At 35.6% G+C, this 22,158-nt stretch overlaps 6 protein-coding genes across 9 annotated transcripts; 2 read left to right on the top strand and 4 right to left on the bottom strand.

Moving 5' to 3' along the window:
• On the top strand, positions 528 to 4,151 carry LOC104780384 (protein ANTI-SILENCING 1-like). The gene is made up of 11 exons (XM_019246507.1): positions 528 to 1,092; positions 1,209 to 1,377; positions 1,482 to 1,664; positions 1,757 to 2,031; positions 2,229 to 2,255; positions 2,558 to 2,650; positions 3,011 to 3,089; positions 3,192 to 3,282; positions 3,377 to 3,479; positions 3,594 to 3,710; positions 3,805 to 4,151. Exons 1-11 carry the CDS (start codon positions 610 to 612, stop codon positions 3,850 to 3,852), a joined length of 1,668 nt encoding a protein of 555 aa, XP_019102052.1. The 5' UTR covers positions 528 to 609; the 3' UTR covers positions 3,853 to 4,151.
• LOC104780402 (probable histone H2A variant 3) lies at positions 4,221 to 5,484 on the bottom strand. Of its 2 annotated transcripts, XM_010504905.2 has the most exons (3): positions 5,397 to 5,484; positions 5,123 to 5,217; positions 4,221 to 4,675 (listed from the first exon to the last, which is right to left on the bottom strand). In XM_010504905.2, exons 2-3 carry the CDS (start codon positions 5,198 to 5,200, stop codon positions 4,379 to 4,381), a joined length of 375 nt encoding a protein of 124 aa, XP_010503207.1. In that variant the 5' UTR covers positions 5,201 to 5,217; positions 5,397 to 5,484; the 3' UTR covers positions 4,221 to 4,378. The 2 variants fall into 2 exon arrangements, with proteins under 2 accessions (XP_010503207.1, XP_010503198.1); XM_010504896.2 differs by lacking the exon at positions 5,397 to 5,484 and having other exon boundaries at positions 5,123 to 5,360.
• LOC104780417 (serine-threonine kinase receptor-associated protein-like) lies at positions 5,590 to 7,987 on the bottom strand. The gene is made up of 7 exons (XM_010504915.2): positions 7,442 to 7,987; positions 7,164 to 7,299; positions 6,937 to 7,018; positions 6,569 to 6,744; positions 6,340 to 6,477; positions 6,086 to 6,225; positions 5,590 to 5,946 (listed from the first exon to the last, which is right to left on the bottom strand). The coding sequence occupies exons 1-7, from the start codon at positions 7,557 to 7,559 to the stop codon at positions 5,711 to 5,713; spliced, it is 1,026 nt and encodes a 341-aa protein (XP_010503217.1). The 5' UTR covers positions 7,560 to 7,987; the 3' UTR covers positions 5,590 to 5,710.
• Positions 8,163 to 11,706, bottom strand: LOC104780428 ((6-4)DNA photolyase). Of its 2 annotated transcripts, XM_010504927.2 has the most exons (14): positions 11,011 to 11,670; positions 10,839 to 10,910; positions 10,650 to 10,730; positions 10,371 to 10,550; positions 10,222 to 10,293; positions 9,941 to 10,027; positions 9,759 to 9,857; positions 9,599 to 9,682; positions 9,432 to 9,518; positions 9,281 to 9,352; positions 9,089 to 9,202; positions 8,822 to 8,909; positions 8,636 to 8,731; positions 8,163 to 8,469 (listed from the first exon to the last, which is right to left on the bottom strand). In XM_010504927.2, the coding sequence occupies exons 1-14, from the start codon at positions 11,449 to 11,451 to the stop codon at positions 8,288 to 8,290; spliced, it is 1,755 nt and encodes a 584-aa protein (XP_010503229.1). In that variant the 5' UTR covers positions 11,452 to 11,670; the 3' UTR covers positions 8,163 to 8,287. The 2 variants fall into 2 exon arrangements, with proteins under 2 accessions (XP_010503229.1, XP_010503237.1); XM_010504935.2 differs by lacking the exon at positions 8,163 to 8,469 and having other exon boundaries at positions 8,645 to 8,731; positions 8,813 to 8,909; positions 11,011 to 11,706.
• Positions 11,852 to 12,698, bottom strand: LOC104780442. The gene has a single exon (XM_010504945.2). It carries the CDS (start codon positions 12,518 to 12,520, stop codon positions 12,152 to 12,154), a length of 369 nt encoding a protein of 122 aa, XP_010503247.1. The 5' UTR covers positions 12,521 to 12,698; the 3' UTR covers positions 11,852 to 12,151.
• Positions 14,314 to 17,002, top strand: LOC104780452 (cytochrome c oxidase subunit 5b-1, mitochondrial-like). 2 transcript variants are annotated; one of them, XM_010504961.2, is made up of 6 exons: positions 14,314 to 14,646; positions 14,872 to 14,954; positions 15,163 to 15,213; positions 16,187 to 16,253; positions 16,410 to 16,489; positions 16,667 to 17,002. In XM_010504961.2, the coding sequence occupies exons 1-6, from the start codon at positions 14,466 to 14,468 to the stop codon at positions 16,733 to 16,735; spliced, it is 531 nt and encodes a 176-aa protein (XP_010503263.1). In that variant the 5' UTR covers positions 14,314 to 14,465; the 3' UTR covers positions 16,736 to 17,002. The 2 variants fall into 2 exon arrangements, with proteins under 2 accessions (XP_010503263.1, XP_010503256.1); XM_010504954.2 differs by having other exon boundaries at positions 14,319 to 14,646; positions 14,869 to 14,954.

Here is a 22,158-nt window from a genome sequence, read left to right on the forward strand (position 1 = left end):
TTTTTTTTTTTTTTTTTTTTGATTTCTAAGAAACCGTGTCATGAGCTGATTCTGTAAGTATCCGAAGCAACGTCCGTACAGTTTTTTTTTTTTTTCCGTCGTCGCTGTTAACACGTCGAGGTGTTTTCAGGTAGTTTTTTTTTTTGTGGGATTTCTGATGAGCGGTGCTAAAACCACGATGTGTTGTGCAGATTCTCACTTGTATTTCGAGTTCACTGTTGCATTGAACATTTGTTGTTTTTTTGTGGTTTTGTTTGGAGAGCTTACGGAAGAACACTAGGGGGTTTTACCAAAGTTTTTGAGGCTTTTGGAAATTTTGTGTAGCTTAGATTTAGTGTTTTACTTCTTAAACTGGCTTTGATTGTACAGTAATCACCTTTCAAATCTGTTAATTTTCAAGCTAATTAATGTAATTAGGTTTACTACTAGGATGAAATTAATGTGACTTTGTTTACTTTTGTGGACTTGTCTTTGGCAATTTTGTAAAGGTTTTTGGATGCTTCAATCAATGTATACCTTATAATATTGTCCTTGTTAGGAATAATTTTAGCCATGTGCTTGCATAGTTTCCTTTGAGGACCCCTTAGGTCCGAAACTCTAAGAGGATTCATGATGAACGTATCCATGATTAATTTACACTCTCTTGTATTACGTTGGTTGTATCTTATTTTGTTTATCGTCTTCTTCTCTCTAATTTCTACAGTTTGGGAATATATATCTCAGCAGGATAACTACTCTATGTTGCAACTGAATGGTGCTGGTGCAGAAGATGACCCTGTTTTTAAGTGGGGTGCTAGGAGAGGAGTTGCACGGAAAGATAGTAATGTCCAGTTCTATGAATCATTTACCTATGAGGGCATCGAGTACCGGCTTTTCGACTGTGCTTATTTTTATGTACATGGTCAATGTGAGACTTCAATCGGGAAGCTTGTCAACATGTACGAGACATCAGCAGGTGAGAAGAAAGTTAAGGTCATTTGGTTTTTTCGACCTATTGACATCCATCGCTTCTTGGGAAAGTATGAGCCAAAATGGAATGAGTTGTTTCTGGCTTGTGGTGATGAGATAGGGGTTTCCAATATCAATGATGTGGTAAGTTTGCTGTCTTTTCATCTCCTTCTTACTAGTTTGAAATAGCCATCTAAATTTATGGTAAGTTTATTATAGACGTAAGATCAGTTTGGGTTTCCTCTGTGTTGTTGGTCCAGGAGACGATCTTGGGAAAATGCAAAATTAAATGCATATCAGAGGACCGCAGAAACCCACAACCAGAAAGCAGTGACCTGAGGAGAGCTAAGTATGTCTTCTCCCACACCTTCGATACGAGGCTGAAAATTTTATCAAACGTCTTTGCAGATGCAATAGCTGGAATTGGAGGTTTGGAGTAGAACCAAATTACAAACCTTTTATCTTCAGCTCACTCTTCGAATATGGATTAAATGATGCTCTTTTTTACTTTCTATTGTCTCTAATAAATGCAGTGGAGAAATTCTTTAACAGGATAAGAGATAAACAGCCTGTAAAGCGCCTAAACTCAAGCGCAGCTACCAGTTCCAGGGCTTCTCCAGTGAAGTCTATTCATCCAGATTTGGGATCAACAAAGTTAGGAAAAGAAGACAACAGAGATGGAAAGCTGACGAGTAGAACAAGCTCGGGAAGGAGAGGTTGATCCCTTATTCTATCTGTTCTGGCCTCTTATCTGATATATACTTCTGAACTGGACAAACCTGATTGACACTTATCTTTATTTTGCAAGTCTCTTTTCTAGACGAACGCGCTGATCATGTACATGCGAAGAAGAACCCTCATGTCAATACTGATACCAGATCTAGAGGTCCGATAACCAAAACCAGAGCATTTGGAGAGTTACATGCTTCAGGTTCATCAGTCGATGCTATGGCTTCTAAAAAGAGGAAGCGTATACTCAACAGGCCAGAAACAGATGATTGTGATGATTCAGGCCCCCAACTAGGAGAGAAGAAATTCATTAAAAAACCTCCTCTTGTAGAAAAAGCTCCAAATCAGAACATCGTACGTACCATCTCCATCCTTCTTGTGGATTAGCTAAGTGAAATGTTAACAATTTACATCAGAAAAGTGTACACAACTTTTGGGAAATGAACTATTTCTTTTCTTGAGCATAGCAAATATATTATTCTCACTGTAGATTGGATAGTATTAACTTGTGACGTTACCAACCTATTTTCTCTTTTTCTCTTGTCTTACAGAAGAAAAGCAGCTGGTACAAGAAACTGGTAAGTTTTCTGACGCCTCCCTCCACCAAGATTTTTCCTTTTATTAAGGCTAGCTGCATAACAATCATGTTTTGTAGTTTAAGAAGAATCTGAAACAATTCATTCCAATAGACAATGTTTGTTATATTGGCTTTCATCACACGAAATCAGACCATGGGAAATATTACTGTTCACGTAAACTATGAAATACTTAAGATAAAGTTAGTTCAACAATTTGTAAAAAGAAATATTTTAAGATCAATGATTTCTTCATTTAAGATTAATGATTTCTTCATAAAAGATTGTTATATTCCTTATTCCAGCCTTTTGAGGAAGAACTAAAGGCGGCTATAGAGGAAAGTAGGGTGCTCTTAATTGAGAACCTGGAACCATCATACACATCGCTGGAGGTAGAGGTATGATCCTAATCTATTTTACACAGGACATCATTTAATTCATCATCAATTGGTTTTGTGATAAAAATTCATGAAGGTTTGACCCGAAATACGGGAATGTAGTTGATCCAAAGGTGCAATTTAATTCAAGATAAGGGCATGCTATAAATCTCACTCAATGCCAATTTTTTAGTGGAAACCTGTTGTCTTTGTGTATACATGTGTTGCCATATTTTCGAGAATTGTTTTTAAGTACAACATTTTCTGGTTCTTAGTTGGTGTTGGCAATGCAATGTCATCTACAAAGACACGTAGAGTTAGCAATCATTCTACAAAGCTTGTAAATTATAACACTCGCCTTTTCCTTTTTGTTCTATTTAGGAACTTTGTTGGCAAGCTTTCAATGAAGGAGTTGATGCTAAGATGATCCCTTCTAGTCTCATGTCTAGCTCACATCAAGGTATGTATGTTTATTTACACCTACCTGTTTGCTATTTGTTAGCTCATAATGTTTTTTAAAAAATGTCAATGGCAACAAATTAAACTGCATTTACCCAATCAGGCAGGGCTCTTGTGATTTTTGGAACGACAAAGGCAGCTGATTCTGCCTTGTCACGGTTAACTGAAGAGTGTCTGATGTTACTTGGCCAAACGTTACTTACTACTCTCTGATCTTCTATATCTCCACATATGTGAAAACTTCATTAAACCCTTCTTTCTTTTTCTCATACATGATTCATTGTGCAGAGCTCTAGTGGGTAGCAGAAATTTCCCAGTAGAAATTGGAAAATGTAGAAGTTTTACTGGCCATTTTAGCATGTTGGATAGATCTATGATGACAACTCAGAAGGTCAGATGTTGTATGAGTCATGTCAAACATTTTTCTTGTTTCAACGCTCTAAAAAGTCCCAAGTACAAAACATTGTCTCACACAATCTTGTTTTTCTAAACCTTTTCCCAAAAGAGAAAGGCCGTCTCAACATCACACTGCACGCAGCCCAACCACGCTGTAGACTCTATGGCCTATGAGTGGCTCGCTCTACAGGCAAAGTCAGAATTGACGTGGAAGAAGTTAGCCGAGGTCTGCTTTTTCTTCTCTTCTCAAAGTAGACTAAAAACATATATTTTTGGTGCCCTTGCCGGTCTTTATATCTTTTTCTCTTCACCAATTGTAGATACAAGCCAAGGAGATTGACATCCTCAAGCGCATAAACCAACAATGAACCAAAGGAAAGGAACAAAGTGCAAAAAAACCCTTCTCTTAACAACAATACAAAAGAACACTCGTCGGTTTTGGTTTAGTTTTTGGGATCTAGCTGATGTAAACCCATTGTGTCATTTAGGTGGCAACTAGGCAGTAACCTTATACACTCACCTAGCAGGTTGATGCTAATATTTTGGTAGGGGTACATAGAGAAAACTACTTTGACAGGTTTTGATGTCATAAAGTCTAAGGTTATGTTGCTTCTAAAAAACAATACGATGGGTTATGCATCTTTGCAAAGATTTAGTTACCAGTCAATCTCCTCTTTACATTGGCTTTCTCTAACGGCTGTTTCATATGAACAAACCCCAAAACATTAATCAGAAGGAGAAACAATCCCACACACAGGTGGGTCCTTAACAAACAAACAATCCTAAGAGTTTCTCTACTAATGTCTTAACATACACACGACTATTATTACAAAAGGAGGTCCGAGATACAAAAGATAAGAGGGATTATGAGGAATGGTAGAGAAAAACAAAAACTTATTCTTTGCCAGATTTGTTGATGAGAGACTTGTGAATGTGTGGAATGACTCCACCACCAGCAATAGTTCCTTTGATGAGAGTATCGAGCTCCTCGTCACCACGGATAGCAAGCTGCAAGTGCCTTGGTGTGATACGCTTCACTTTCAGATCCTTGCTAGCGTTACCAGCCAGTTCCAAGACTTCTGCGGTCAGATACTCCAAAATGGCGGCTGTGTAAACCGCTGCGGTCGCTCCAACACGTCCATGAGCAGTTGACCTTCCTTTCAACAGTCTATGGATTCTCCCAACTGGAAACTGCAAACAATAAAGAGAGAAGACTCATCACACAAACCGTTTTTAAGATCTACAAAACTCATCAAAGCAGCAAGAATTTGACAATATAACATTTGTTTCTCAAGCTAGCATGAATGTCTATAAACTCATAAAAGCAGCCGGATATGAAAGTCCACCAATTTAAAAAGCTTTGCAGATATCAAGGAACAAAACAAAACCCATGATAGCTTATAAAGCTGCCAAGACCTTAAGATTCATTCCTAAATATGGATGATAACTTTATTGCCCAGCGGCCTACACAATTTAAACATAGTCAAAACTCAAAACAGAGGAGGACCAAGGTAGATATTCGTGTAAACATATAAACACAAATCGATCTATAGACTATGATACTATTAACTAAGCTCAGGAAGACAGGAACTCAAGTAGATCCGTCAGTAACACACGGTTCAGAAACATCACAAATACCTGAAGACCAGCACGAGAAGAGCGAGTAATTGGTTTCTTCTTGTCCTTGTCCTTGTCGTTGCCGCTGGGTTTCCCCATTATCAGACCTTTCGCTCCTTTCCCAGTCATTTTTTCCCGCCAGAAAAAAAAAAAGTATCAGTCTTTTCACTTAGAGAGAGAGAGAGAGGGAAAGAGAAAAGATACGTAGCAGATAAAGAAAGACAAGACGCAGAAGAGATCTTTCAAGTGGATTTATTTCTTGACTTATGGGAAGATTTAAAATTGACTTAATTACCCCTCGGCTTCTGCGCTTATTGCAACTTGTCAGCCAGGTCAAGGTCACACTCACATCGAAAGCTCATGTCTTATCAGTAAATATAACAAATTGGCCCCAACTATTTACAGTTTTTAAATAGACCCCATAAATTCGTAACTGACCAGCCACATCCAGAAACTTTTGCTTTGAATCTTCTTCTGACTCAAATGAAGAAAGACAAAGACAGTGTTCCTTAAAAGACTTGTTTGAAATTTTCGTATCTTCTCTCATTCAGTCTGGAAGCAAAAAAAAAAAATACAGTAAGAAGAAGCACAGAGAAGCAGCCATATTTTTTAGACATCAGATGGTTTCTCTGCGGTTTTCCCTTCTTTGTCAATTTGAAAGCCTTCAATCTTACGAGTGACCTCGTCTACATTCTGCTTCGACTTTGATTCAATGATCTCTTCAGGGTTCACAGGACCAGTCTGCCAGATTCTGATTGTACCATCTTCAGATCCTGAAGCATAAGATTCACCTGTTGGTGCAAACCTAACGCAGTGTACCGGACCATGATGTCCCTTGTTGCATCCTAAAAGTTGAGAGGGAAATAAAGACCCATCAAAACCAAAAAAACTTTTAAGGCAACTATAAGTAGTTATAGTATAAGGCACAGTCAATCAGCTTAAACTGAGTTTATGCAAGTGTTTTTTAGTTTTTCAGTCACTCACCAATCTCCTCTCCGGTGTGGAAATCAAATAGTCTAACCCACATATCTTCACCACCAGCAACGAATTTGTTGCCAGATTTTGGCTCAAGCGATGCAGATTCGATATTGCAGGGCATGTCGTAACTCTTCACTAGTCCAAAACTGGATGTTACCAAAGACAGAAGATATAGAGCCTTTGAGCAGAATGCAAAAGATTATTTTTTCAAGAGAAGACATAAAAAAAAATCAAAAATCTCCTGAAACGAGAAAGCTTACTGATTTGCATCCCAAAACTTAACAGTTGACCCATCGGCAGTTGTTATATACCGTCCATCTTGACTCACTTCAGCACTGGTGGCAGGAGACTTGGTTTCTAATGTCTGCACAATTTTACCACTTCTCACGTCCCACAGCCTGTTCAAGAGACGAAACAGAGAGTTTTTCTCTAGGTAAACAACAGTGAATGTTGTTGTTTTTTTATGAGATATATAAACTTCATACATACCTGACACCACCAATATCAGTGCAAAAACTTAATATAGTTTGATCACCATGAAGCCATGTTACTGTTCTAATAGAACCAGGAGATTTATCAATCTCTGTAGGAGGTGCATCCAAGCGATTCAAGTCGAAAACACGAAGAATTTTCTCAAATCCTCCTGTGAGTAGAAATTGCGTATCCTGAAGAAAAAAAGAAAGAACCATGTCAGACACTGAGACACATACCACCTTATCTGATTCTTACAGAATACATTTCCTTAAGCAGAACAAAAGATCAATGAAGGGATACATAAAGAAAGACCATTACAACACAGTCCAAAGCTCTTATGTTCAGAAAAGTCTTAATCAAGCAAAGAAGTAGACTCTATATACCTGGGAGAAGGCACATGCTCGAACAATATGCTTGTGCTCAAAAGAATGCAGGACATCCCCGGTCAAAGCATCCCAAAGTTTCCTAAAAATAAAGCCAAATTGTAGATGTCAAATGTATAGACCAAACTAAGCAAATCATGAATAGCATAGCAAAAGAATCAAACCAACTCAAGCGTAAACAAAAACAACAACAACAACAACAAGAGTTGCTAATGTTGATGACTTACGCAGAGAAATCAGCGGAAGCGGAAGCAGCACGCAAAGCATTGTTATCGAGACAAGAACTCCAGACAGCACCTTTGTGGCCTTCAAATGTACCAATCCAATCTCCAGTTTCCCCATTTCTCAACATTGGATGAGAATCTATTTTAACGAAATATAGATCAAAAAGTAGGAAGCGAATCAACAACAGCAGTGAGCAGAAGAACCATTTTTCCAAAGTATAGATCTTACAAACTATCACAATCTTGAATCTTACGAAATCAAAGTTACAATAACAAAATACCTTTGCTGGCGCTGATGAGGAAGAAACCATCAGGAGTGATTGGACTGTAGAACAACTCAACAACAGGTCTCGAATGACCATGGCACACTAAAGGAGTCGCCACTTTCTTCTTCTCCATCTCCCCTTTACTAATCTTCACAACCACACACACACACACACGAAGAAGAAGGAACCCTAACTTGATCGATTCAAGAAAAAAAAAAAAGACTTAAATCGCAGCTTCTGATCGAATCGATTCAACGGAACAATTGGCTCTAAAATTCCACAGCTGATACAATACGAGCCTTGATTCAATCCCACAAAAAATCTAATTCGGAGAAAATCGAAAAATTCGATCGATCTATACTTCTTTTTTCTTGATAGGGAAGCTCCAGTTGAATAATTGCTGCCACCCGAAAANAAAAAAAAAAAAAAAAAAAAAAAAAAAAAAAAAAAAAAAAAAAAAAGGCAAATGGAAGGGAAGCAAGTGTTAAGAATGTGGAAGAAGAAAGCTTTTTTTTTGTTATGTAACCCCGACTGTAGGAGGAGGAGGGCTTGCTGCTGCTGGCCTGTCTGAGAGATTTCTATTTCAGGAAGCTATTTCTCTTTTTGTCTTCTTCCACTTCCATTCCCATATTTTCTTCATTCTTTACAAATTAGCTCATTAAGTTTTCGAATTACATCTCTGTCCCAAAATTCATATACAATTTATGTTGTATTTTTTTTGCCTCCTTAATAGAAAAAGGCTACAATAAATTATATTTTACTTCTGAAATTTCGGTGGAACAAATGTTTACAAAGATTACAGTAGTACTACAACAATTTGGTTTGTAATATAATAAGCCAATTTTCATCAAAATCTTATTATTAGTTGAGTTTTTGACGTTGGTTTCTGATCTTGGTTGACTCTTCATGTCCATCTTCCTCAAGCTTTCTCCTTAAATTCTTCAGATCTTCATCATCCACCTTACCTTCCTTTTTCTTGTTCAATGCATATGTTTCACCCATCTTCCTCTTGCACTCCTTGCTTGCTGTATCGTGCAAAACCACTGCCAACCAACAAACAAAGCCAGAACTATTCAACTTAAATACCTTTGCTGATAGGGACAACAGCTAGCTTCATGATCTTGATCATTATTTCCCGAATTTTTAGCTGCAATCATGTTCGTATCTTTCTAGCAAGTCTATTATGTAAATGGAGACATAATTACTAACTTGGCTTCGGGTAGTCCTTCCCGACTATGCATTTTGCTTTAGTTTGAACACTCAATGGCGCTGTCCATGGCTCGTAGATATACTGCTTTGGCATATCTGAATCAGAATAACTTATTTAGCTAATGAATGAATAAACAGTAAACAAAATTTACCAGGATGGTGATTGGTGAACCTAACTTCAGCTACCTTTCAGTACCGGGAGAAAATGCCTAATAAACTTCCCATCAGGGTCGTACTTCTTTCCGAAAGATATAGGAGAGTAGATGCGGTTGTACTGAAACCATCACAAAACACATTGGGAGCCAAGTGTAAGCAAGCCTAAAGATGAAACTTTTTATATGGAGAATAGATGGTAATGCTTTAGTTCGATTTTACCAATGGTACAGAAATAAAAAGGCTAGGACGCCAAAGAAAACTATCAAATATACGGGGAGAAAAGGAAAGAGACAGTGCCTGGTAAAAGAAGGACGAACAAGATAACCACATCCAATTCCCATTATTGATTGCCCAGTCTGAATCGATCAGAAGCCTTTCAAAAACATCACGCCCTTGTTCCCAATGTATGAACTAACACCAGAAACTATGCATGTGAGTGAAATTTTTTACTGAGGGAGATAGAAACAACAATAGTAGAGGAAGCATTACCAGATCCCCACGAGTTAGAAAACAGGCTACACAATGACGCGCTAGATGGTGCATCCAACCCCATTTCAGAAGCTATAAATTCAAGAGAAAGAATGATTCAGGAATGATGCTTAAAAAGGAAAGCTAGAGTTCACTTTGACTAATATCTAACCTGAACCATGATGGCATCAATCCAAGGGTATCCTGTCTTACCGTCCCTCCAAGCAGCCAACATAGCATGATCCTCGTTCCATGGAATCTACTTAATGTATGGAACAAAAAGATTGGTCTTAAGATTCATGAACATCTAAAAGATGAAGGAACATGATCAGTTGTTACCTGTTTGCAGATCCGGTTTCCCCTCATTTTGTCAAAGTTAGGGGTTCCAAAAGCAGTGGTATAAAAAAATTCTCGCCACAACAACTAGAGACATAGAAAAAGACATCAACTTTCTGCAGTCGTGCAGTATAAAAACAAAGTTTTAAAGTCATTGACTGACCTGCCCAAGGAGAGAAACTGGTGGCGACGTATGCTTTTTAACATCCTTGTAAATATTTTTGAGGCATTGATAAAAGTACCTCGAAGAAAGGCATCCAAACTTCTCAAAGGTCAGGAAACTAGGAGGAAATATCAGCAAATGGAGAGAGATGCTTAAGTAGCTATAAAATTATCTCAACTCACTTTCAAATAAGGTGACAAAACCGTAGTTGCAGGTTTCAAGAATGCAGATGGGTCACCCTTTGGTTTCTCAAAGTTTGCCACCCATGCCTACACCATAAAGAATTAGCCGTATCTTTGACTTTGTAAATAAAGAAGATATAAATCTACAAAGTCTACATAGCATTCCGATTTCTATGATCTTAGAAGGAAAAGATAATATCCTTTCGTCTAAGTACTAGATAAGTAGTTTGCACCAAGAAAAAAATCTTAAAAGGGAAAAATTTCCAAAGTCTTGACCATACCTTATCACTGATTGACTTGGTCAATCGTTGCAAGGCTTCTGATTCACCACCTCTAAAAGGAGTCCACTCAGCCTACAGATATACAAGGGTATAAGTATCTTAGATGGAAAAGTTTTTTAACTAATTACAGAAACACATCATCTCCTAACTATTTCATCTTCTCTGTAGCCAAGTTCTTCAAGCGTTGGTACTTCTGAAATGCCAAGATTTCCAACCTCTCCAATTGGAGGAAGTGAAGAATAAGACATCACAAGTTCAGATGTAGCACATGATGGCTCTCCAGCAATCTTCACAAATGACTGATAACTCAAAGGTGGCTTCCCACCGTTCTTACTTGCAAGAAAAACCACACACAACTTCAGAACTTTCACAGTTTCACATAGGGAAATCTTTATAAAAAAAACAACTCAGTTAACACTAGCACTTACTTTCTCTATAATGTCTGCCGGATTGAACAGAGTATGGCTCACTGGAGAGAAAACCTCAACTCCAGTTGAAGAAGCATAATCCTATTGAAATCAAAACCACTTGAGTTAACAAAAACCTCAATGAGACACAGCATTTGATTGGTCGTAAGCAAGATCAAAACTTTAAGGCTTAATGAATCGAATTTTTACCTTAACTCTAACATCTAACGCTTGATAATACGGATCTGTATCATATTCAAAGCAAAGCATATTCACCTTCCACTGCCAATAAAGCCCATTCACATATATGTAAACACATTTCAGATTTCTCTATTTGCCTAAAGTAAAACCAATTTCACAAATTTTGAATTTTCTGCATTACCTCTTGCAAGCAACGAACCAGTACTTCACCAGGTTCACCTTTAAGAACCAGCAACCGGGAACCGAGTTTCTTCAGGCTAGAATCGAGATCCTTGAGACTCTCCAGTAAGAACCGGATCCGGTTAACCCCGGAACGAGACGAACCGGGAGAGAACGCAGACGGGTCTAACTCCATGTAATGCGGGTCGATAACAAAAACCGGGTAAAGAAATTGAGAACCTTTTGAGGCGTATTCAAGAGCCGGGTTGTCATGAACCCGAAGCCCTTTCCGGAACCAAACCAACGAACCGAATCCAGAAGCAGAAGCCATGGTTGCAATGGGATTGAAACAATAACTCGAAGATGAAGGGACAGAGAATCTTCGCTTAAAACTTGTCTGATACTTTCCCCAGAAGTTTCTCGTGAAATTCGCGCCTCCTGAAAGCGCGAGAGAAGGTTTCATATGAAGAAGATGGTAACGTCGTGAGTTAATATGCGCTTCTTCAACTGTGTCTCCGGCTAATATGCGCGGTTAGTCAGCGTAAGATAAAGAGAATGTATAGGTTATTTATCAGCGGTTATATCATATGCCACGTCATTTAATTTACTGCAAGATCATTTGAGCGAGGTGTTTGATTTTCCACCGGTCATCATTTCTATAGTTAGTGAAATTAAACTTCATAGGGTTGAGTTTTTCAATCGTAACATAGTATTATGACGTTATAATAATGTTAATCAAATATAGACTTCTTAAGATTAAACTCTGTTACTATAGTTCATACTGTTAGCAGTTTCGTTTGATCAAAATAAGCCAGCCTCAAACCAAATTTCTGAATATTTTGGGTAAATAAAAAACGTAGCACTTGTCTAAATACGTAGGTCAACTACCAATCCAACGGTTAAGCATTAATATAAGCTACAACTAATTGATAATCCAACGGTTCAGAAGAAAGCAACACAATCCCACACGAGCCAGACCGTACAAGTACAACACACAGAAACGACGACGTACAATCAAACGGTTTCTTGAGTATCATCATCGGAAAAAAAAAAGTTCTTCATCCCATACGTGGAAAAAAAAGAGAGAGAGAGAGAGACATTTTTTAATTTCGACTAATTTATTGATTATTATTAATACTAGATGATACGTGACCCGGATCCAGTTACTCCTTGACCCGAACGTCAGACGCGAGCCTAGACGCGATCGCAGAATGGTACATAACGTCGTGGAACGTGGAAGCTTCGGCTGTTTTCCTCCGCAGCTGCTTAGCCTTCTCCTCCGTGAGACACCACCTCTGAGACCTTTCGCCAGTTTTAACCAGAACTGATTCCAGACTCGCGGATGAGGGTGAGCTGTTGTTGTTGGTGTTGTTGACGACGTAATCAGGTTCGGATGAAATGCCGAAGAGAGGAGCCCACCATGAAACAGAGGAAACTGGCTTCTTACGGGATGGATCAGATTTGGTAGATCCGGGTTCGGATGATGATGCTCGGATCGAAGAGAGAGCGGAACATGAGATGATTGTAGCCATTTTAGGTTAAAATGAGTTGATCTGAGAGAGAAACAAAATGTGAAGATTGTTTATGGGACGAAGAGAAAGATTATGGATTTGTTTAATAATAGTAGTAGATTAGTTTTTGGATTAAGATAAAATAATGGATTAAGATATTATGTAGATGAAATCAGCTGCGGTTTTTATAGTGTGGAATGTTGTTGTAGTACCCACAGGTTCGTTTTATTTTACTGGTTTTTAATATCAACGTTAGGGTATTTTGGGAAAGAGTGTTGCAACGGTAAATGCGTTGTGTTACACGATAGTTATGGTGGAGATGAGAGCATTGGATTAAGTTCCCTTTTAGGGAGATGGATAAGATTGAAGGCGTGGAGCAGCGTACGTCGCCATCTGCACTTTTCGTTTGTTTATTAGGATTATATTATTGTCTTGGGTGACTTGTCCCTTTGACAATGTCAACATTGACGTGTGTTCATTGGAAACTAGAGTTCAACTAGTAGTAGAAAATGAGAGATTTCATAGTTCTATCGAATATTCTTGAATCAAGGAATAATCGTCGGTCATATTCGTATATTTCTCTCTTTCAACAGTTTTCTCTTTCGGTCTTCTTTTATTAGAGTTCTTAAACAATCAAATGACTATTCCTGATAGGTAAGTTAAATGAACGTTACATGCATATGATATGATGATGTGATAATTTGCATGAAAGAGGAGTACTTGTTGTTTGCTTTTATATTGAATCCTTATTTTTAAAGAGCTGTTTTAACTGCAAGAGGCCGGGAACGATTATTGTTACGGAACCCAAAAGGCCTCCCCAATATAAATATGTTGAACCAAAGAAAAGTAAATATGTTGAACCAAAAAGCCAATCCATATGAATGAATGAATGGTGGAAGATTTCGATATTGTGCCGCACTAACAGACCAACTTCATACTTGATGAATTAAGTCGAAGGGGTTTGTGATCGTTGAGAAGAACCCATATATGATTTTGTTGAAAAGATTAAATGAGTTTGGAGATGCTGATCATGGGAAGAAGTTATTATTTTTGCACAAGTGTTCCCAAAAAAAACTACATTCGCAGCATATCAATCAGAAACCCGAAAATCTTCGACTACTTTACTTTCTCGATAAATCGTCCAGCTAAATGGCATTCAAAGACAACAATATTACACGTGTAACTCGTATTTAATTTACGTCAAATGTGATGCATTCAAGACATACTGTAGTTAAATTATTTATGCTCTCACGGTCTCAAACTATGGTTACTTTATTACAAGACCGTGATCTTTATATTTTGAGCAAATAATACCAAGCCAAAAATCTTCGTTCATGTATCGAAGTTGCCTGTTCGTTCTCATTTTTGTTCATTGGACGTTATTACCGTACCATGATTTATTTTACGATAACCATCGTGGCTCGTGCAGTCGAGCTAACGCTATGGTAGAATTCTACTAAAAAGAAAAGAATAAACAGTTGTAGTCTTGTAGAATTTGCAAGCAGGATGGATTTAATGATTTTGGTTTGCTAACTAAATGAACATAAATAAAACACTCCTAAATAAATGAAAACGAACATGACTAATTGTGCTGTGTCCTGTGTGTTTAAATCCTTAAATTTCCACTTCGTCATAATTTCATTTTGTACATATATATGTATCATTATTATTTATTTCCATTTGTATCACTATCTCCGCTTGATATGGCACATGATATAAAAAGGACTGATTGACACGTGCGTAATGTAGTGTGTTTCGCACGTGCCGGTTAATCCCAGATTCTAAAGTAGTGTGACTAATTCCGAATTAAGAATCTCTAATTTCTCCGAAAGAAAGAAGAAGAAAGACATCACAGAAGAGACTCAAAAAAACATTTTAGGGGGTTTCACAAATCCTTCAAAGGTGTGACCTGAGAATCACAACAAAACTCTAAAATCCCTCTCGATTCATCATCATCATCATCACCATGTGGAGAAGAATCGTCTCCTCTCATCTCAAAACCCTAGCCGCCGATGTCGTCGCTGCTTCTCCTCGTCCATCGATAGCCGCCACCGCTAGACCCGTTGGCTTCTACCTTTCCGCCACTCGATCAGCCATTTCTGCTTCTTCTTCTGTTTTCTCTCCTCGACATTTCAGCTCCGAATCAGGTGATTCTTTAGTTTAAACGTTTTCAGATCTCGGCTTGGGAACTCTAAATAGAATGGTGGGATTGTAGATTCAGTTCGCCATGGATTTTTAGAGGATATACGTAATTCTGTGTTGGTCTCTTAGATTGAAGATTATGTCTACTTATTTGCTGCTATTTTGTTGTGGTTTCTCTTACTCCATTGGAGGGTGAATGATTGTTTATTACGGTTTGTATGTTGCAGTAGAGACTCCTGCGAAGAAGAAGGTGGAGGATGTAATGCCTATTGCGACTGGACATGAGAAGGAGGAGCTTGAAGCTGAAATGGAGGTGATTCCTTTTGTTTTCTTGTATCTAATGCTATTTTTAAGATCTGAGTATGATACACATCTGTTTTAACTGCAACTCCACTTGTGATCATCTCTTTCACTTCTCTGATAATTTTCTGGCATCAAAATGGAGTATATATGTGTGCTTGATAGTAATCTCCAGTTGAAGAAAATTAAATTTTGGCTTTGTCATGGTTTTCTTGGGATAGGGGAGGAGGCTGCTTGATATTGACTTCCCTGAAGGTCCTTTTGGCACTAAGGTAAGTTTCTGTTACCAGACGTAGATATGTCGTGACTCCACATTGAATTCTTTGACATTATATTTACTGCCTAGTTTACACCTTGTCATTGTTTTTAGTCATGATATAGATTTTATGTTCATCACGCAGTGAAACAAACCAAGGATACTTCACTTGAATCGACTATAATGTAATCCAGTTTAGCTATTTCAATTACCTCAAATAAAGTCCAGGATAAACATACTGAAATTTATTTCTTCATCAAAATTGAATTGAAGAGGCCGATCTAGATTTTAGGCATGATCTAGATTTTAATGTAATCCAATTTAGCCATTTCAATTACCTCAAATAAACTCCAGGATAAACATACTGAAATTTATTTCTTCATCAAAATTGAATTGAGTCAATGGATCAACTTGCACTCTTTGTTTTGGTCCATAATGTTGCTTCAGACATGACTGCTATGGCATGGAGCAATCACTGCTTTTATGTGTATTTTGAATCCTGTCTAATTGTCATACTAAATTATCTTGATTACTCATATTTCAAGTTCTTTTTGTGTGAATTTTTAATTAATACTAGTTAGTTAGTTCCCTGAGTGAAGAACCAGCTTGGATTTTAATCATATTTAAGGTTTCGTGAATTCGACGAATCTCTAAGCTGTGTTTGTTAATTTACGATGGCTGACTGCCTATGATGCTTATGTGCACGATAATGACGACAAATTTGTGGATGTCACATACAACATGTGCAATATACTAAAGAATTCTGTCTCCGAAGTACTGAAATCATATATGAGTATATGAGTGGTGAACTTAATTTTGCATAGTGTGCAACATAATCGAGGCATTTGATGTTTTTCATTTTCTCATGTCATTTTATCTCTTGAGTGAACAATATTCAGTTTCTATTGGCTACCAATGGATTCTTTTAACAATTTTGTTAAATTCCTGATACATAAATTTGGATATCAAATCAAATTGTGTTACCTTAGGAAGCTCCTGCTGTTGTGAAGTCCTACTATGACAAGCGAATTGTGGGATGTCCTGGTGGTGAAGGCGGTAAGTTCATTGTTCTTCACTCTTTAATGGCATATACTTCCAAGACTTTTACCTATAGTCGTTGAATATGTCAAGACACATTATCCACTGATGGTTTATCAAATTCACTAATGTCTAATGGTTTATTTAATCTTATATTTCTCCTGGAAACTGCAGAGGATGAGCACGATGTTGTGTGGTTCTGGCTGGAGAAAGGGAAGTCCTTTGAATGCCCAGTTTGCACTCAGTACTTTGAGGTAAGTTAAACTCGTACCAGATGCTCTAAGCAGTAAAAAAAAACAACTTAAGCCTCATCTGATAGTCATAGACCAGACGAATCTGTAAATAGATTAGAGAAAGATCTGTAAATAGATTAGAGCAAGAACTCGTGGAACTAAGATTGAACTGGTTATAATATAATGTATGTTTTGCAGCTGGAAGTGGTTGGTCCTGGTGGGCCTCCGGATGGTCACGGTGATGAAGACGATGAGCACCACCACTGATTCCGGCCTCTCCTTTGCCGCGAGTTTTTCTTTTTGTTTTTCATATATTTTAAAAAAATGTATGATTGGAATAAATATAAAAAAAATATCTGCCGTTTGGTGAAACAAAGTTGAAAAAATGTTTTTGATCCTTTTTAGAACAACAACACACGGTATCAGAGTTTCACAAAATGCCAAAACTCTTAAGACCGTTGTTTTATTTTTGTACTCTTGTATCGGAATCATTCTTGCCTTTCGCTTATTTTATGATTCACCTTTTCAAATGTTTATGGTTCCATGTCTTTTCGTATTGGACGTTTTGATCGTGTCCCTTGATTCGTTGTGAACGGTCATATAATTCAATAGATTTATATAAAAATACCAAATTTATCTTCTAAACCTGTTCATTAATTGGTTAAACACTAATTTACAGTTTACAAAAAGAAGAGAACAATAAAATTACACGGTGGAACTAGAGAACGGTCGATGTCAACATCGAGCCGCTTTTACTTCCTCTAGGCGCAGGTGTTTTTCGATTCTTTCCTAACGTCTTTCTCTCAATTATTTTCTCAAAGGTTAACCAAGCTAAGACAAAATTTTACTTGGTTTATATAGAAGTCGAAATCATGCATATTTGTTTGTGTTTCAAAATTGTGTTATTTTAGCTTATTTCTTTCAACTACGTTTTTGGTTTTCATATCATCATTTACTTTTTGTACTACTTATAAATGATCAAGCGGAGACTAAAAAAGTAAAAATACTAGTGTTGTTATTTATTTTTTATTTTCTTTGCAAAATTACCAACAGTGTGAAACTGAAAGCGAAACCTAACAAGCTATAGAAAAAAATAGATGAAATAAAATAAAATAAACAAAGAAACAAAGTATAGCGCTGTCGGAAATACCCGAGGAATATATTCCAAACAATGGTGTCTTATTAAAACTAAAGTGAAACTCTAAAGAAAAAGAACGTCTGATTTCAATATTATGTTTCTACTTAAGACAAATCACCAAAATATAAAGTTATTCTCCTATGTTCGACATAGCTTCCTTGCCCGGCGTCATTACAAATCCTGATCTCTCGTTTTTCAAACATGCATGTAAATTACATGATGTGATGTATGATGATGCATACACATACATCTGGTTTATTTTACGACGTCAATATACATATATATATTTTATGCGTTCATATAAATTCATGTTTCTAGTGGTGTTTGTGTGAAGTTAGATATACCTATTACGTAGTGTACGAGGGTGGACGAATCCTATTACACCGTCGCCACTTATGCGTTTTAATAAAATAGTAACACGTACAGTATATTGTTTAGCTGACTAACATACACGTGTTTAATATTCTATTTATCTTAATTTATTGTCGGTGTTCACTGTTCAATATACTTATTGTTTTTCTCTTTTTTTTTTTGTCACGACTGTTCATATTGTATGTTTAAGAACATCATTGGTAGCGGAGAACATATTCCTCGTTGCTCAACAAAAAATTAATATTTTAATATTTAATTATTAAAAACTGACAAATGTTTAAAATGTATGAGAAATATTGTTACCCTAGATAACTTCAGTAACTTTCTTTTCTTTTTTTATCTCTTTTTTGTATTTTTTTATTAATTTTTATTAAAGGAATTTGGAGAAGCAATCACCACTAAAAATGGTCTAAAAACATTTCACATGTATTGTGTAATTGGGCACGCTGATTATCCTCCCACGTGGCTCTCCGATTTCTGTTGTACAGTAGCTGTTTTGTCAAATTATGAAAAAGTTAAAAAGACATAGTATTATGTTATAGTATACGTTTACCGTTCTATTCATATAAATGACACTAATTTTCTTTCAGTGAAAAAAACAAAAATCAGTCTGTCTTAAAGTTCTAAATGTTAGTCTTATTTAAATCACCTAGTGCTGAAAATTTATGCAAGGTATTAACGATATTATATGAATACTATATGATTGTAACAATATCAACTGCCATTTCTCCTCCAGTGAAAGGATTAATATTAAACTCGTTTGGTTGCACAAAAAAATCCAATGCAATATAATTAAGTTATGTGAAACATTTATCCCAACTATGTATTAACATATTCAAAGTCTATCCATACAGCTACGGCCTACGGGACACTTCATCCTTGCTAGTTGCTACTACTTGTTCTTTTTTTCTATCTTTTATTGAATTAACTTATCAAGGTTGTATAGAAAATTATAAAGTGATCTGAAATGTAGTAACCTATGAGTATATCACACACATAAAGAAAACCCTATACAACCTATTTTTGTATACAGACAAAGCTACGAAGGCATCTCGTAGCTTGTAATAATTATAATCATTGTACTGTTTTCAAAAAACTAAAAAGAAATACTCATTGTACTATGCAAAAAATATATACCCTTTAAAAACGAAAAAGTAANAAAAAAAAAAAAAAAAAAAAAAAAAAAAAAAAAAAAAAAAAAAAAAAAAAACTTTCTTTGCGAGTATTATATTCGTCAATTCAACTTATATATATAGGAATAAACTGATCATGTTGATATTTCTTTTCATCTCTAAACGGTATTAAAATTAACCATGCATGTAAATATATCAGTGTTGATCACATAATGGTCCTTTTGTTTTTCTATTAAATAAAATTTAGTATGATTGGTACGAGAAAAATATATTATAAGTAATGATACAATTCTCTCTGCAAACATGCTATTTTAATATGAGTCTTTTATTTTTTTTGGTCGGCAGAAAGAAAAATAAAAAATGAAGCTTTAGAGTACATTATTCTCTAATCGATGAAATTATGCAAGTCATATTAAAAAAGGAAAAAAAAGTTTGCAAAAACGTAAGTCTTAATGGGTTTTGTTAGCCCTTCATCCTACGAACGAACGAACGCTATATAGTATATACTTTTTTTAATCCAAAAATTAGCAAACTAAGCTTGTAGTGCTTAAAGCATCTATTGTCTTGTTTTCTGTCAATTAATAAAAATGTAATGCGAATGCTTTTTATAACCAATCGTTTCTAATTTGGGTTACTATTCACGACCTGTTGAAGAGTTTTGAATTCTTAATGAAATAGGTGGGTCACTAAAAGAGTTGACCAGCCTAAAGCTAAAAAAACATAAAATCGCAAAATATAAATTATATTGCAAAGTTGTTGACCTTTGTTAAAAGTTGTGTAATCTGATGGCGTCATTAGTCACTACTAAGAAAATTCTTAAGTAATGTCAACAATCAAATATTTCATTTTTTTGGGGCAGAACAGTTTGCTTTAAAGAAAGCATAGATAAAATAATATAGGTTAATGTGAATTAAAAAAATATTATTTTTATTATATTTTGTAACATAATGTTGAATCTTCAGCTTGTACACAGTTTACAACTTACAACATTATTCACCAAATGAACATAAAAATCATAAAATATCAGTTTACAAAATATCAGCAAAACAAAAAAAACTACAAAACAAAGAGTATTCTATTTTGTGTTGTTTTCTGGTAAGGTTCTATTTTGTGCTGTTGAGAAAGTATAATATTTTCCTTATTATGATTATCATATAAATTGTTTTATTTTAATATTTAAGAGCATTTTGGGTCTGAATGTTAATTGTGATTAGGGCGATTAAATCTGTGAACAATTTAGATCAAATTATGTTTAAGACACACAATAAACTACTGCAAAACCAATTTATTTTTATGTAAAAACGGTTCGTAGTTGGTCTGGTGTAGTTTTGTTTCTATATTTTTTGAACCGTACCATTACAGACCATATTTGATCAATGGTAAACAAAAAACGGTTTAATGTGCAAATGAATTTGTCTACTTCTACAGCTGCAACCATTAGGATTCAAAATAAGAAACTTACATTTAAAGCATAACTCATAAACCATGAAGTGATCTATATATGTATGAAGTCATAAATTACGCTTGTCGTTGCCAATTAAAGGATTATAAATGAAAATATAAGTAGCAAACTAACGGTTGATATTTTTCTTCACGGAAGATTATTAAGTAATCATTTTGGAAGATAAATTAGTAATCATTTCGTAAAATCTATGAAGATTCTTTGGGAAAGGAGACGAAAAAGGCAATTATTATGCGTATCCATGTAATGTAACCATGTTTACTTGATCTTTAATTTCATGTTATGGTCTTAATTAACTTGACCTTTTTTTTCTTTTCTTTTTTCTGGCTATACTTCACAATGTAACATGTTTATTTGTTGGTTACTATAGGCAAATTTCATTTCAATATAGAAAAATGAAATTACACTATCATAGTTTTTTGGGTATCATGAATTTGAGTGAAAGAGGAATTTCTGAGTCATAAAAGGTGTATGATGTGCTGAGACCCATTCCGATATCATCATCAAACTTTAGGTGACTTCCACCAAATTTCTTTATCGTAAACGATTAAACACGCATGTGGTGGTTGAATGGTTGAAAATTCGAGTCTAAAATCTTACGTAAACTCGCAAAACGAAATTTATATAACTTAGGGTGATCCAGGTCGAACTTTTAGGTGATCATATCAAATATTCATGTAAAATCTACATCTTATCAAATGCTTTAGAACATAATAATGTCAAATACATTTTCTTTAATCTAAATCTAATATAGATATAGTAGGAAGAAAATGACATATAGGTGAAAATTAGTAGGCTCGCAATCATCACCCGCTTTGATGGACAAAAACAAATAGAGAGAGAGTAATGAAAGAAGCGTTGAAGGAAGTAGAGAAAAGATCAAAAGCTTTTTTTGGTTTTATTGCTGTTGCTGCTCCCTCCCACATGAAATCCAGGTTGGTCACACACTATATGTTTCTTACGTATCATCATTACTACACTACACTCTCACTCAGTGCTCTGAGATTTCACAAATCCAAGAACCCTAAAAAATATATATAAAACCTTAAAAGATAATTCCATTGTCCATTGTGTAATGCAAATCCCCAAAATTTTAGTCCCTTTTCTTTTTCTTGTAAAACTTGTAAAAGTCTGGTTAATGGGTATATCTATCAATCATCTCACTTTTTTTCGTATATATGTTTCATTAAACAAATGATTGAACAAGTAGATTTTTTTTTTTTTTNTATTTTTTTTTTTTTTTTTTTCATTTGTTTTCTTTCTTGATCTTTTGCAATTTTGGATTATGCTCTCATGTTTCTAGTAACATACTTGTGTTATATATATATATATATATTGAATTAATATTCTTTTACGCGGAAGTGTTATTTTTTTTTCTTCCACTGCCCACAAGGCATTGATTCTCTCTTTCTCTCTCTCTCTATCTCTCTCTCCTCTGTGTAGTTTTGCAGCTAGCTCTGCTCTGGTTTTGATTTTGATTCCTTGTGTTCCCAAAAAGATTTATTTCTTTTGTTTTTATAAAGGAAAAAAGAAGAAATTGATTTCATCTTTCCATGGATGCCTTCTCTTAGTAGTATTAGTTTCT

The sequence above is a fragment of the Camelina sativa genome, chromosome 1 (assembly GCF_000633955.1).
Source record: "Camelina sativa cultivar DH55 chromosome 1, Cs, whole genome shotgun sequence".
Lineage (NCBI taxonomy): Eukaryota > Viridiplantae > Streptophyta > Magnoliopsida > Brassicales > Brassicaceae > Camelina > Camelina sativa.

Coding starts and splice junctions, on each gene's coding strand:
- LOC104780384 (XM_019246507.1), top strand. CDS start 610: ATGATGAACGTATCCATGATTAATTTACACTCTCTTGTATTACGTTGG. Junction 3,090..3,191: donor CATGTCTAGCTCACATCAAG/GTATGTATGTTT, acceptor TTACCCAATCAG/GCAGGGCTCTTGTGATTTTT. Junction 3,711..3,804: donor CGTGGAAGAAGTTAGCCGAG/GTCTGCTTTTTC, acceptor CACCAATTGTAG/ATACAAGCCAAGGAGATTGA.
- LOC104780402 (XM_010504896.2), bottom strand. CDS start 5,230: ATGACTGGGAAAGGAGCGAAAGGTCTGATAATGGGGAAACCCAGCGGC. Junction 4,676..5,122: donor CTTCTCGTGCTGGTCTTCAG/GTATTTGTGATG, acceptor TATTGTTTGCAG/TTTCCAGTTGGGAGAATCCA.
- LOC104780417 (XM_010504915.2), bottom strand. CDS start 7,559: ATGGAGAAGAAGAAAGTGGCGACTCCTTTAGTGTGCCATGGTCATTCG. Junction 6,226..6,339: donor AAGTTTTGGGATGCAAATCA/GTAAGCTTTCTC, acceptor GGTAACATCCAG/TTTTGGACTAGTGAAGAGTT. Junction 5,947..6,085: donor CCACACCGGAGAGGAGATTG/GTGAGTGACTGA, acceptor CTCAACTTTTAG/GATGCAACAAGGGACATCAT.
- LOC104780428 (XM_010504927.2), bottom strand. CDS start 11,451: ATGAAACCTTCTCTCGCGCTTTCAGGAGGCGCGAATTTCACGAGAAAC. Junction 9,353..9,431: donor TTGATGCCATCATGGTTCAG/GTTAGATATTAG, acceptor TTGAATTTATAG/CTTCTGAAATGGGGTTGGAT. Junction 8,732..8,821: donor TTTTCTCCCGGTACTGAAAG/GTAGCTGAAGTT, acceptor ATTCTGATTCAG/ATATGCCAAAGCAGTATATC.
- LOC104780442 (XM_010504945.2), bottom strand. CDS start 12,520: ATGGCTACAATCATCTCATGTTCCGCTCTCTCTTCGATCCGAGCATCA.
- LOC104780452 (XM_010504954.2), top strand. CDS start 14,466: ATGTGGAGAAGAATCGTCTCCTCTCATCTCAAAACCCTAGCCGCCGAT. Junction 14,955..15,162: donor AGCTTGAAGCTGAAATGGAG/GTGATTCCTTTT, acceptor TTCTTGGGATAG/GGGAGGAGGCTGCTTGATAT. Junction 15,214..16,186: donor AAGGTCCTTTTGGCACTAAG/GTAAGTTTCTGT, acceptor GTGTTACCTTAG/GAAGCTCCTGCTGTTGTGAA.